Below are 14,814 nucleotides of genomic sequence, written 5' to 3' on the forward strand. Positions count from 1 at the left end.
TTGAAATGGTATTTATTAACAAGATTAGACCTGTTTACATAATTTCAGGAGACTAAGTATATGAAATTAGGCACATATTTACATGCCTAGTATTTCTACTTATTGCACCCAAACACCTTCTGCTTATTTTAAGGGTGGTTTCTTGCTCAGAACAAACCTGTTTATGTTGTAAGGCAGCATTTTCAGATTTACCAGAAAGGGTGAGGTTCCAATGTCACAGAACAGAGCGGGGAGAGATTGGAATGCAGGTCTCATCTCTAGCCAGTAGATGTCTCTATTTCATTCACCCTTCATTGCAGGCTCCTCCTGAATGGGAAGATTTGGGAGCAAAATCTATGAGTGGGAGGTTGTCCCATCCTTTTGTCACCACCCACCAGCCTGCAATTGCCCCTCCTCCACCCCTCCCGTGACTTCCTGATTCGTGGCACACAGGTAATTGATACAGGAGTGCCGTTTGAGTTTAAACACATTCTTTACTTTACCTAATCTGTTTGCAAAGTGGGAACGGTTAACTGAAAGCAATCTTTACAGAGCCGAAGCTTTTTCTCTTTAAATAGCACCATACTCCGAACTAAAAGCTGTATTACTGAGTCATAACAATTAATTACGTTCGGAGGTGAGAAGACAGGATTTAACGCTCTAATGCGATTTGAATTTAGGCCGTTATCTCATCCCACTGCTATTTAAAACAAAATCACTTTTCCACGGAAGCATCTGCAACTAAGGATGGTTTCAGAGCTGAAGTCTGAAGACATCCCTGGCAACTGAATATTCCTGTTTTAGCTTGGGGGTGGGGGGCGGGGTTTGCATGCAAGTCTGGATTTTCTAGATTTTTGTAATGAAGGGCATCTCTTTCTACTTTGTGATTTCATAAAAGGGAACTAGGAGCTGGGAAGGTCATCAGGAATTTTATAGGTGTGGAGGTGTGCAGGAGGAGTTACTGGAAAAGCAAACAGAGACCATATCACCAAGCATGTGAAGCGCATGTCCATTTAGGGCTGACATGCAAACACCTCATGAAAAGGGATTTATTAAGAAGTTCAGAGCAAGTAGCAGGAACTGGAGAAGGAGCTGAGAAGTTTCAGGTGGTTATCAGGCAGGAGTGGGAGGGTCCTGGGGATATCCAGGTAGACAGAGACCAGCTCTTCAGAGACAGCTCTGTGGCTTTGCCAGAGGCTCCTAGAGGCACTGAGGGTCCTGGGCTTGCCAAGGCTGGTGGCACCAACATAGCAACCACGGGATCCAGAAGGAGCTGCCTGAAATCCTGGATCTGAATCGCCATTGTGACTCCCCACTGTGTGACTCTGTGAACCCTGTGCTCCCCAAGCCTTGAGAGATAGGGACTTCTGTCCCACGGAGAGTTGCTGGGAGGGTCTGATGAGCTAAGAGTTAGATTCTGGAGTGCTTCCATGTCTGGAAATGACTGTACCTATGCAGAATAAGGAAAATGGATAGATCTTCCTTCCAGACATGGAGTGTGGATATTGACATTGCATGGGTAGCTCAGGGCCCAAGCTGTGCAGCTGTCTCAGTATGAAATGCCTCTCTTTCACACCCCTCTGCTCTTGGGACTCTGCCTTTTAGGAGCCCAGGGCTCCCCATAAACACTGTGTTCTCTCTGCTGCTCTCTTTAGTCATTCTATCTGGTAAGTTCTTCCCACCATGTTCTCCTCTCCCACTCCTCATCAGCTCCAGACTCAGCTTACTATCCCCTACTTGCCAAGTGCCTTTAACCCTCCGCCCCAGACGGATGCTCTTTCCACAGCATTTCCATGGTCAGTTAGAGGCGCAGGGCCAGATCTCCTGCCCGGAAGTCATCTGACTATGTACTCTCTAAGCCGCTCACTGACTGTGTGACCTGACAAGTGACCTAAACCTTATAAGCCTCATTTGTTTGATCCACACGGTGAAAATATTAATAGCTATTTTGCTGAGTTGTCAAGAGAATGGGAAGGGCTGGCCTGTTTAGTGAAGGAAGTCATCTCATGGTGGCCAGCACTAGCCGGGGAGCCTCCAGGCCTGTGAGCCCAAAGTGGCTTTCTCTTGGGTTCTCAGAGCCCCGGGCTGCACCTGGCAGATCTCAGGGTGAGTTAGTGATGCAGGAGTCTGCATGGCCCTCCTTATCCCTGTATAAGTTAGGAGTCGAGTCCTCCGTCCAGCATGTCACTCCTCCTCATGGCCAATCCCTCATCTCTCAGGTCTTACTCCAGATATTCCCCAGGGCCCTTGTCTAAAAATCTCTCCTCTCCCGTTCTTCCCACATTTGCCCTGTTTTATCATCACCCGATATAGCACCGGCTTGTTGATGTGTTTGCTCAGTCACGACTCTCTCTCCAAAGCAGAAGGTAAGCTCCAGGGAGAAGAAACATTATCTTGTCTTCTATTCCACGTCGCTGCATCCTCAATCCAGCATAGGGGCTGGAGCATAATAGATGCTCAGTTAACTGGAGTGGGAAGAATGAATGGAAGTGTCTCCCTAACACAGTGCCAGGCACTGCACAAGCCCATCAGAGATCCCTGTTATATGGAAACCTGGGACTCCTGGGGCTAGGTTTCTCTTTTTAAGGAATTTTCCCCCACCCCGCCAACCCCGCCACCCCAGCACTCCCGCCTCCAGGCCCTTCCCTCCTCAGGCAGTCTGTCCCTTTTCCCAGACCCCAACCCAATGGGGAAGCTTCCTGCAGGGCAGGGTCGGCTGTTCCAGCCCCACCACTCACCCCTCACTAGGATTTAAGGGCTGCCGCGCTGCACCCCCACCCGCCGCGGCCCCCAGGCGCCCGCCCCGGGCATGCTCAGAGCGCGCAGGTCCGGGAGGCGACGGCGGGGGAGGAGGGAGCGGCCGCCGCCGCGCGCTCGCCGGGCCCGGGCGGAGCTGCGCAGTCCTCTCGCAGCTGCGCCAGGACAGCCGGCGCGCAGCAGTGCCCACAAGTTGCCGGCAGCGGAGCGCAGCGCCTCCTCCTCCCGCTCGCAGCCCCCTGCGCCCACCCGGCGGCTGTGGCCAGCGCCAGGACGCACATCCCGCGGACACCCACCCCAGATGTAAAGCGGGACCGCGGCCCCTCGCCCCCCGGCGCGATCGACAGTCTCGCCAGCGTCTCCTCTGCCAAACCCAGGGGCTGGAAGATGTGGCAGCCGGCCACGGAGCGCCTGCAGGTAAGGGGCACCCGGGAGGCCGGGGGCCAGCCTGGAGGAGGAGGTGCCCAGGCAGAGGATTCTAGGTTTTGCTTCTGCCTGCTTGAAGGGATTTGCCCAAAACCATCTTGTAAGACGCATCGATGGCAACATGATGCTGTCTGTTTAACCCAACGCCAGTAACCCGGCTGGGGCATGGGGGGTGATGAAATTGACAAATGCTTGGGTTCAGGCGTTACAACTTTTGACTTGGAGGTGCTTGTGTGCGGGTTGGTTGGTACATATATAAGGTTGGACTTTCTGTCAGGCAATTTAGATTGCATTCCACTGACACAATGTATTGGTCTGGGGTTAGGATTTTCGAATCCAGATTTATTTTTTTTATTTTTTGGTCTCCAGGAAAGACAGAGCAAGTGAAAAGCATCCATTTGCCAATGTAATTTGGAAATACCAAGCTTGGTTTGGCTTGGTCATGGTATGCTACTTATTTTATTTTTCCCTATTCATTGGTTCTCTACCTTTATCTCCCTTAAAGCCAAGCTCCTTCAGATATTTAAGGATTAAAAGTAAGTTCAGCCAGGAATATTTATGTCCTGGGTCATCTCATCAAAAGTTTTTACTGCTGTCTCCTGAAATGCCAGACTGCCTTGAATTGGATTCTGGAAGCTGGGGATTTGCGGGAGGCGATTGAAGAGAAAGAGGGACACTTTCCCAGAAGAATTCTTTCAGTGACACGTTGGGTCTTGGGATTGCCCTGGTTGCAAGGTTTGAGGACTGCCTTTTGCTGGTGCATATTCTCAAGAGCCACGGCAGCTACTCTGCCAGATAAAATCCCCTGAATCCTGCAGTTAAACTTTTGGCAGGTGTGGAGCCACATTGTTTCGTAGTAAACTTTGAAGAGTGTTTAAGTGATAAAATACAGCACCATTGGAGGCTGAGTGCCTCCGAAGACTTAGGACAGTGAGACCAGGCCCTGGCTGGCTTGGAGGTTTCTCAATCAACATTCAAAGCCCCAAACACAGTTTCTCAGATGCAGGGAAAGTCTAACTTTTGCCTAGGAGTCCTCATACAGAGGAATAACCTGCAGAGGGCATTGCATTTAGCAGAAACAGATGCCCCACACCTCCTTTCCAAATCTCCCTGGGCCATGATTTGTGGGCAGTGTGTTCACTTTATCAGAGCCTGAGACACCAGATCAGCTCCCTAGGGTCTCAAATAGAATAAATAAGAAAACCTGCATTTAGCCTTGCAGATGAGGAGGTGGATGACCAACCTCCTAATCCCCTCCTGGTCTTATTAAGAGAGTATCAACACTGGGCTCTGAATGACTGGCAGAAGGGGATGTAAATGTATTGGTAGTGGCACCAGATACCAGTGTCGCATTTGAAGTTCTCCTTCGGTTCAAGGCATAACTTCTATTCCAAAGGAGCAGAATGATTGAGGAGAGCTGGCAGGTTTCCCGTTCAAGTGCAGCTTTTGGAAGTCCTTAGATGTGATCAACGTTCCTTGAGGTGGCTTTTATGGCCTGATAATCTGTGCCTCGGAAGCGTTTGTAGATTTTTGACTATTTAAGTTCTTCTTACTGGCCTGTTTCACTTAGGGAATCCTGTGCGCTTTGGAGCATGTGACCCTTGGCAGGCGAGCTCTCTGGCTTGCCTTCCCATAGGGATTGTTCCTTGCTAGAAATGTCTCCACCTTCTTTTGTGAAATGTGCACATGTGCATTTTGGCATGAGTCTGGTTTATTCCAGTTTGTATTTGTAATACGTTTATTTATTTATTTTTTATTTCAAGGTATCATGTTGAAAGAACCTGGTTTTAGGCTTTCGAAAGCTCAGATAAGCAGGGCTTATCACCGATAGACTGAGTCACTGTTGGAAGGTACTTACCAACAGGGGACTCAACTGCATGCTCCCAAATTTCAATGAGTCTCTTTTGAAAGTACATACATCTCCAGCCTTGGGATTAGAGAAGTGAGACAAATGCGGCATTTTTCTTTTTTTATATTCATGGCTTCTTCCCAAAGAGTTTTTGCTTAACTCTTTTTCAAAACACATAATTTGTATGTTTTTACTTTTGCTTCTGAGAGAGCTGTTGAGGGTGAGGTGGTGAGTGAGCTGCTTATAATATTTTATTTACATTCCTTGTGCTTATCTTTGTCACAATCTCTGCTGTCGGGTTTTTTTTTTTTTCTTTTTCTTTCGCCATGATATAAAAACATGCCTGTCCCATTCCTCAGTGAGAGGCCACTTTGCCACTTCCAGGCTCTGTGGCCACAGAGATAGCAGTGGATATCATGCTGGATAGGAAACTAGTGAATGGGCCCTGTTCTTTAATGATGTCTGAGCCCCATGCGCCTTTCACAGATCTTTTTAAACCTTCTCATTCAACCTCATTAATTTTTTTCTCATTAATCTTTAATACAAACATCTAATTTAGATGAGCCAGAGTGAAGAAAATTCTTCAAGGAAACATTCCCGGAACTTCCTAATAGGACTAAGGGGTCAATTTACTGTATCAATACCTAGAATCAAAAGGGGATTCTTTCACGCTGATAGAGTTCATATTCGATGAGGCTGGTTTGAGAGATCTGTGTCCCAGGGGAGTGTGGTAGAACTTTGCATAGACCAGTCACACTCTAAATAGTGGACCTTTGAGAGTAGCAGCTGTTTCCATTGCTCAAGAAATGGCATCTTTGATCAGGTTTGATTATCATTATCATTACCTACTTCTGTGCTCCCCCAAAATGATGCAGATATTTTCTGATTTGAGGTTTAGCTGTTTGACCCAAATCCAGCACAGGCAAAGGGACCTATTGCCCCGAGCAGAGCTGTGCTGGGTAATTTCTCATTCAGTCTCACAAACCGAGGCAAGTTCATCTGCTCCCTTGAATGTTAAAACTGTCGAATCCCACTCGAGCCCTCACTGGGAGCTTCTGCCATTAAAAATATAATAGAATCAAAAGGGATGTGAAGATTTAATTTACCACCCTAACTTTTTACAGTGAATAAATGTGAATTCTTCTCTTTTCACCTTCCTGTCTGCATAGCAGACTTTTTTTTTTCCTTGGAGGGACTGATGAGAGTTATAAATTTTTAAAGAGGCGGACTTGAAACAGACTCCTTTCAGAAAAGTAAAGGAGACTTTTCAAAACCATAAACCTAACTATTGTTTTTTTTTGAAATAGAGATGATATTACTTCTGGCCCTGAAATTTTAAAATTTGTATGGGTTTCTAGATTGCCTTAATTACTGTGCTGGGTGGATCCCTTAGAAGTAACAAACCCATCCACGAAACAGTGTGTCTTCAGTGAGCTACCAGATGCATTTTCTGGAGGCCTGGATAGGAGGAGAAAGATGAATCAAGACTGAAGTTAGAAGCAAAGGAGGTCAACACATTCTTAAAAGTCTCTGGTGGTCCGCGTACGGTTTCTCACACCTGTAATCCTAGCACTTTGGGAGGCCGAGGCAGTTGGGTCACAAGGTCAAGAGATCGAGATCATCCTGGCCAACATGGTGAAACCCCATCTCTACTAAAAATACAAAAATTAGTTGGGTGTGGTGGCACATGCCTATAGTCCCAGCTACTCGGGAGGCTGAGGCAAGAGAATTGCTTGAACCTGGGAGGCAGAGGTTGCAGTGAGCCGAGATCGCGCCACTGCACTCCAGCCTGGCAACAGAGTGAGCCTCCGTCTGAAGAAAGAACAAAAAGTGTCTCTGGTGTAGTTGTTGCTAGGCTAGAGTGGAATATGATAGGCATGTACAGGAAACAAGCTCTAGCAGATTCTAAGTTAAAGTATACCTGTAATCATCTTCTCATGAGGCATTCTATAACGGTTCCAATATAATCATCTGCCTGTCTTCACTAAGATTTCTATTTATCCATGGCAGATCCAGAAAATACAGAGTTTTTTTATTCATATAGCTGGATTTGGGTTTTGCAGCCTGGGCAATGTTTTTCTGTCCCATTACTTCCCTTTCACCCTCATTGTGGCCAATGTCTGTGCACTAGCACTTCCACAGAGGAAGAAACACAGTGAAGAGTAGAGAGGACCCCGGATCCTAAAGAAACTTTCTTTTGGTGTTTCCTGAAACTTTTGGCTGATAAGTCGGTGCTGAAGTTTTTAGCTCAATACTATTCAGGGATTTTAGGAGGCAAAGTCCTTCCTGAGGATTATCTCACCCTCACTCTACCTTGTTCTATCTGGCAGATCTTGTCTTGACTTGGAGTGTGGATTTTTCTAGTTTTTTTTCTCTATGATGATGCCACTTTCACCTTTCCCCAGAGAAATGAGACTGGAGAACCCTCTAAAACGTCAACCGGAGACCATCAGGCCTCGCCCATCAGGCAGGGTGAAAACTGGCAAATCTGACGCTGTTCCGGGCTGACCAAATTGACAAAAGGAACAAGGGACAGGAATGGGAAGATACCAGTAACCTGTTTTTGTGGTGCAGGCACTGTGTGTGGCACTGTGCTGAGGAGCTTTATTTTAATCATCTGGCTCATTTACCTCCTGTAACCACTTTTATCCCCATTTTAGAGAGAAACTGAAGGCCAGAGAGTTGAAGTGATTTGGCCAGGATTGAGCAGCTAGAAATGAACAGGGCTGGAGTTTGAACCAGACAGTTTGGCTCCAATCCTTACTTCTTAAGCACTTCACCATAGCGCAGAAGGATAAGACAGGCACAGTGCTATGTACACATTGGTGCTATTACTATTAATAAATACAGTTAGAGCAGTGACTGTCTTGTGGGCTCAGAGAGGCCGCTGTCCTATTTCTTGTTGAAGCAGTGTGTTGGCCAAGGGCTACCCTGTTTTTGGTGGCCCAAATCTTTGGTGGCACATAAGCTGCTGTTTCCTATTGAAGTTAAAACTCACAAGGGCCACCGAAGAGCTTGTTAACTGAAGCACGTGGCATTTATCCAAACTAGAGACCTTGAAAGCTGGTGATTAGGTTGGATCACGTACACATTCATTCCGAGTTTAGACAAAAAAAATGGGGAGAAGGAGGGAGGAGGTTTGAGATTTTCAGAGCAGTTGCTTAGAAAAAAGCAATAGCTTTTATTACAGAGACACACGTTTCTCACTAAATCCATTCTAGATTTTGTTGTTCTTTTCCTCAATTGCAGTTGAGTAAGCACAAAACATTAGGCTTTATTGTTCATAAAGAAAACTTGGAGTCATCATTAATCCGAGGCCTTAGTCTCCCTCAGAAGTAAAATGCTATCTTACGTCATTGAGTCTTTCTCCAAGTTTGTCAGCAAATCTCTACCAAGTGATTTCCCAAATCCTAGCCTGGGAAAAAAAACCTCTGTGCCCCTTGGTTAACTGTGGCCTGATGGCTGTTTGATGTTGACTGTACTGAGTTATCTTGGAGTGTTAGGCAACTTTTGCATTTTGTTTGATGTTCCAGACTAGGTCCCTCCCATACCCCTCGCACTGACCCCATTGTACCGTGAAAATTAGCCCTGGAGGAGACTCTGGGAGAATCAGCCTTACAGCTTCAAGGGTACTGGAGATCAGGCTGCCTTCCACAAAGTATTTTATTCTGCAAATAGCAGCAGTTCAGGGACTTGTTAGTGGTCAGCAAATAAAACTAGTCCAGAAACACTCAATGACTGCAGTGTGCTTCTTTCAGCCCCATGGACACAACTTAAACAGAGGCTTTATATAAGTAGAGCAAGAAGAAATAGTTGAGGTGTTTGTCCAAAGACCTCCTTAAAGTCTAGTGGAATTAGTCTACTATCATTTTTGTGTTTACTTAAAAAAAAGTTGTGATCCCAGTTTAGCTGCTAATCAGTGATAAAGCATTAGCGTATTTACCAGGTCCAACCCTTGAGACCAGGGATTGCAAAAGGAAGGTGTCAGAGAAAAGACACAGACTTGTTTTGTGACTTGGGCATATTTCAAGGCTTCCGGCATCTCGACATGCTCTTCCACTTAATGCTGAGGCCATGTGGATCTATCATCTTGCTGGGTTCTTCTTTCCCATGCCTGATAGCCCAGGATTCCCTCTTCTGTTTAAACTGAGTTCTTACTGTGATAAGGGAGGCTCCAGTAATAGCCTTATTAGCCAGGGTGTTTCCTGAATCAGAAAACATTTGGGCAAAGAAAAAAAAACAATTAAAAAAAGCCTATCTGTCTCTTTATAAGTAACTTTGACTTGATTGCTTATTAGCAATGTTTCAGTTTAGTTTTGTAATTTCTCTGAGCTTTTCTTTCCCTATCTGTAAAATAGAGAGATGTGCTTTGCAGGGATTTTGGTATATAGTGTTTAGTAGGTAGGTGCTCAATGAACAGTACCATGTCTTCATGCTGTTAGGGTTGGTGAATGTAGGAACAAATTTTGAGTTTAGATCTGAGCTTCTGTCTTCTCTTCTGTCCACCTTTCTCGTGCATCTACTAGGTCCCAAGCACCATGTTGGGTGTGGGTGAGGGTAAGAAGGATATAGTTGTAAACTTAGAGGACTCACAGTCCTGTCTCCTATTGTTCAAAGTTGAGCTTAATATCTATTTCCTAGTATGATTGTAACTTTCAGAGTTTCTGTTCATATGAAGAAGATCCCTGCCTAACTTGGCTTTATAAGCCAGAACCAGAATGTTAATGACCTGCTCACTGTCCACTTGTCTGTCTCCTCACTTGGAGAAGCTCCTTTTATTCTTGATGTATAGGAAAGTGTGATCCATGGAATGCAATTGCCTTTACAGTTGTGGGGGAAGATGATGGAGTTTCACATATGATAGTGGGTGTTCAGGTATGGGTGGGCTGGACTGGGGTGTGGGGCCACAAGGTTGATCACTTGGGTCCCTGTTTTAGAGGGACCTGGGTGTGACGATCCTGAAAACGGTTATATCTCCTTTACTTTCTGCAAGGCAGTGGTCTCCAGGTCAGGATGTAGTGTTAGGTTTTTCATGTTATAAATGTAGTAAGGAAAATCATGCTGAGGTCGACTGTTAGGAAATCTTTTGTATGCTGTTGAGTTAGAGTCCACTGCTCCAAAAGAAATTTTAGATAAGGGAAGTCATTCTAAAAGCCATCAAATGCATGTTTGCTCCCGACTATCCACAGCTGGAAGGTTAGGTAGTGTGGCAAGTATTCTCAAACAGGGCATAGAGAAGGGCTGCTGTGGTCAGGGTCCCAGAGCAACATTTCCTTCCACTCCAGCACTGCTGCTACTGGACTCTCATTTAATCAGGGGTTTTATTGGTGATTTTTGCTTTTCCAGAATGCTCATTTCCAATTCGAGAAAATCAAGAAATACTAGCTGCCATTCATTGCAGGCTTTCCAGTAGCAGTATCAGTAGTAATAACAACAGAAGCCAACTTTTTCTTAGCATTTACTGTATTCCCAGCACTTACTTATCCTCCCAATAGCCTTTGGCAGTAGAGCTGGAGGTCACAGCCAGCAGACTGGTTATGGGGTATGCACTCCTAAGCACTGTGCCTCTTGTATCATGGAGCAGACATTTTGTTTTATATGGAAAACATATTTAATCCTTGAGAAAATTCTAAGGAGCAGAGATTTTGTTGTCTCATTTTTCTGATGACATAACAGTTGTCCAGAGACTACAGATAGCTTTTGCTTGAGTTCATTAACTACACATCTTCTCTCTCACCTTCTTCTCTGCTGATGAAGCCCCAGCTTGATCAGGCAGCAGATAATCATGCCTTGGCCTGAGGGTGAGTATTCTAGCCCAGCCAGGATAATAATCCCATGCTGGTCCAAGGATTGTCAGAGACCAGTTTTTAACCACTGGGATATGAGAGGATATCTGCTAAGGATGCTTTATCTTCATGAATAACAAATGAAGCTTCTTGGAGAAATAGCCTTTTCTCCCTTTTCTGTCTTCTTGCTGTCCTGAGCATAGATGCGATGTCTAGCATTGCAGCAGCCATATTATGATTCTGCAGCAATAAATGATAAGCCTTAAAATCAGTCTGCTAAGAAGGCTGCATGATAAGATGGAAGGACTGAGATCACTGAGCTGCACCTGAACCTACCTCCTAACCAAAAGTTATATGAGGAAAATGTGACCCCCTTTTACTTATTTATGCCCACATGTGAACTGGGACTTCGGTTACTTGTATCTTGGACATTCCTAACTGACACAGTTACTAAGGGACCAAAATTCAGATTCAAACCCAAGCCTCCAGATGTGACTCATTGTTGAAGGTTGAATTGTGTTCCCCCAAAAGATGCATTGAAGTCTTAACCCCCGGTACCTCTGAATGTAGCTTTATTTGGAAATAAGTTTTGTGCAGATGTAAGCAAGTTAAGATGAGGTATAGTGAATTGGGATGAACCCTAGAGCCTGTGACTAGTGTCCTTATAAGAAGAGATTTGAAGACACAGAGGAGGCACAGAGAAGGCTATTGTGAAGATCAAGACAGAAAATGGAGTTAGGCACCATAAGTCAGGGAACGCCAAGGATTGCTGGCAACCACCCGATGTTAGAAGAGTTGAGGACGTGTTCTTCCCTAGAGCCTTTGGCTCTGCCAACATCTTGAGTTTGGACTTCTGGCCTGCTAAATGGTGAGGGAATAAATTTCTGTTGTTTTAAGGTATGCAGTTTGTTGTTATTTGTTACCACAAGTCCTAGGTAGCTAATACATCGATGAAACCATATAACCTCTTGGCTATGTTTGGTCACTCGACTTCTGTGGTGTAAGTGTCCCCAACTTCCATGTACTGGGACAAAATACATTTGTCTATATGGAATGATTTTTTTAGTACCGAGTGTGAGTTCATCTGCTGTGGATTGAAAAAAAAAATGAAAACAGCAAACAACTAAGCTATCGCTTCTTTCTCCATTATCTCCTTCTGGTCGACAACATCCTAGGAAAAGGCGGCAAACCTTGAGTGTAACATGCGCTGTGTTGCTCAGGGAAGGTCCTCTGGAAAATATGGTGCATGAGCTTCTGGCCTGAAGATAGTTCACTTTGGTGATGAAACTTATGGGCTAGAATGTGAAACACACACTTTGAGGTGGACCTCAGTGAAACTTTTCCAGACAGGCTGAGAGCAAAGGAAGACTAGTATTTAGGATTTTATTCTCAAAACAAACCAGGTTGTCAGAGTCCCTGTAGGATCTCTCGGTAGCAGCTTCTGTGATCTGCCTCTTCCTGACTAGGAAAACCTGTAGGCTGATGAAGGAATGTATTTCAAATCGACCCCCAGGTCAGCCTCATGGTATGTCAGGTTGATTAATTTGTGCCTGGTTTTGGTGTTTTGTTTTGCTTTTTGCTTGGAAATTGTATAAATTATTTTAGTGAAGAACCTATTCTTATTCTTAAACTCACTTTGAAGACAAAAAAAAAAAAAATGCCATCCATGTCATAATACTTGTTTTCTTGGGCAAGCTTGTGTTTTTTGGTACAGCCAGGAAGGTGCAAATGTTTCCAGTCCTTCTGAGACAAAGGCAGAGAATCTGTCTGAGTGCACAACTGCTTTGCCAGTGTCTCTTAGAATGAAGAGTCATTCTGGTCTTAAAATGCTATTTTGCTTTTCATTCTCTTCTCCGGAAGGAATATCCCCTGTGTGCATGGGAGCAGGAGGGGAATGGAGAGTTACCAGGGGAAAGGAGCTGCATAATTGTTAGATCCACCTTAATCCTTTCATGACAAACCTTTCCTCAGAGCTGCCTTGTAATTGTGAGTCTGAGGATAAACTCACAGATTCACCCACTGCATGCTTTGATGCTTTTACATCAGGAATGGGCCTACTTTTTCTCAGGTGAGAGTGAAGTCCTGCTGTACAAGCCACCTATAATGTGGGCAGTGGCAACTGCTGTTTCTAAGTTTTCTGAGGTTGTTTCCTAGGAGCTGAATAGGGCCTTGTCCTGGTGGTAGCTATTTTGCTTTTGGACATAAATTCTTGGTAGCTTAATGTATCTGTTCTTAGAGCTACAACAGCAAAGTATCATAAACTGAGTTGTATTGGTACTATGGATTGTCCCACCATTCTGGAGCCTGACAGTCTGAAATCAAGATGCTGGCAGGGTTAATTTGTCCTTAGTGCTGTGAAGGAGACATAGCTCCTGACTTTGTCCTAGCTGCTGGTGGTTTACTGGCCACCTTCGGCATTCCTTGGTTTGTGGCAGCATCACTCCAGTATTCATGTGGTGTTCTCCCTGCATGTATGTCTTTATGTCCAAATTTCCCCTGTTTATAAGGAAACCAGTCATACTGGGTTAGTGGCCCAGCCCTCCTTACTGACCTCATCTTAACTAATTACATGTACAATGACCCTGTTTCTAAATAAGGTCACATTCTGAGGTACTACGGGTTAGAATTTCAGCATGTACATTGTCGGGGGATACAGTTTAATCTATAATAGTGCAGAATTTTCTTTTGGGTATCTATCACACACCAAGATATTTATCCCTACTTGACCAGCCACCAAAATAAATAAATAAATAAATAAATAAATAAATAGCAATCAGAATTTACTCTACATCTGCTCCATGTCATGTCTACTACTTTCTTGATTGTTAAAAATTACAAAATAATGTCTGCTTAGGGTAACAAATCAGTCAGTTTAGTATGTAAAGAAGTTAGTAATCTTGTGCCTTTCCCCATTCCCAATTCTGCCCATGAAGGAAACCCATATTATCTATCTAGTGGTTATTTTTCTGCTTTACAATGTTTCATGGGTATCTTTTCTGGTCAATATATGTAGCTCCAACTCCTTCCTTTTAGTCCCTGTGTCGAGTTTTGTGGTGAGCTGCATTGTAATTTATTTACTCATTCTCCCATTTCCCTATGAGGGAGTATTTGGGTTGCATTAATGTTCTGTATTTTTTCCTTGTAATTCATACTGCTATAATTTTTTGTGTATGTCCTGACCTACTGGTGCCTGTATTTCTTTAGGCTGAACTGCCACAGTTGATATGGCTGAATCAAAGAGTATGCATGTTTTAAATTTTAGCAGCTGTCAGTGAGGGCTTTCCTTAAGAGTTATGCTTTTTGATCAGAAATATATATGATTTTGACAAAGGGTGCAGAGAAGATAGTTCACTAGTTTCTTAGTCTGCTTGGGCTGCTATAACAAATTCCTTAGACTGGGTAGCTTATAAGCTACAGACATTTATTTCTCATGGTTCTGAAAGCTGGAAGTCTAAGATCAAGATGTCAGCAGATTCAGTGTCTGGGGAAGGCCTGTTTCTGGTTCATAGAAATGGTGCCTTAATGCTGTGTCCTCACATGAGGTAAGGGCTGGATGAGCTCCCTTAGGCCCATTTTGTAAGGGCACTAATCCCATTCATGAAGGCTCCACTCCCATGACCTCCCAAAAACTTCATCTCCTCATACTGTTACCTTGGGCATTAGGAGTCTCACATGAGTCTTGAGGGGAACATAAACATTCAGACCACAGCAACTGGAGAAAGGATAACAGTGTTTTCAACAAATGATGCTGGAACAATTAGATATTCATATGCAAAATGACAGCGGCAATGTCAACAAGCCCAGATACTTTAATCCAGTCATCATGCCATTTACAAAAATTAACTCAAAATGGGTCATAGACCTAAATATGAAACGTAAAGTCATAAAACTTTTAGACAAAAGCAGCAGAAAATCTCTGTGACTTTGTGTGTATCTATGTAAACAGTACTGCACTCGGTAGTGAACATATTCGCTACTCTCAAAGTTTCTCTTGGTTGGGCAGAGATTCCTTAGAAC

General features: G+C 44.3%; 1 protein-coding gene across 2 annotated transcripts in view; it reads left to right on the top strand.

The window, feature by feature from the left end:
- Positions 1–3,011: 3,011 nt before the first annotated feature.
- PID1 (phosphotyrosine interaction domain containing 1) overlaps positions 3,012–14,814 on the top strand; it is a 247,761-nt gene continuing 235,958 nt past the window's right edge. The window contains exon 1 of one of the 2 annotated variants that reach the window (XM_021676874.2): positions 3,012–3,153. In XM_021676874.2, coding sequence (XP_021532549.1) covers positions 3,124–3,153 — 30 coding nt within the window. In that variant the 5' untranslated portion in view covers positions 3,012–3,123. Of the gene's footprint in view, positions 3,154–3,588; positions 3,608–14,814 lie in introns of those variants that run through there. The other variant, XM_064372917.1, reaches the window with a different exon arrangement.

Source organism: Aotus nancymaae, unplaced genomic scaffold (genome assembly GCF_030222135.1).
Source record: "Aotus nancymaae isolate 86718 unplaced genomic scaffold, 86718_ANA_hifiasm-v0.15.2.pri h1tg000008l, whole genome shotgun sequence".
Lineage (NCBI taxonomy): Eukaryota > Metazoa > Chordata > Mammalia > Primates > Aotidae > Aotus > Aotus nancymaae.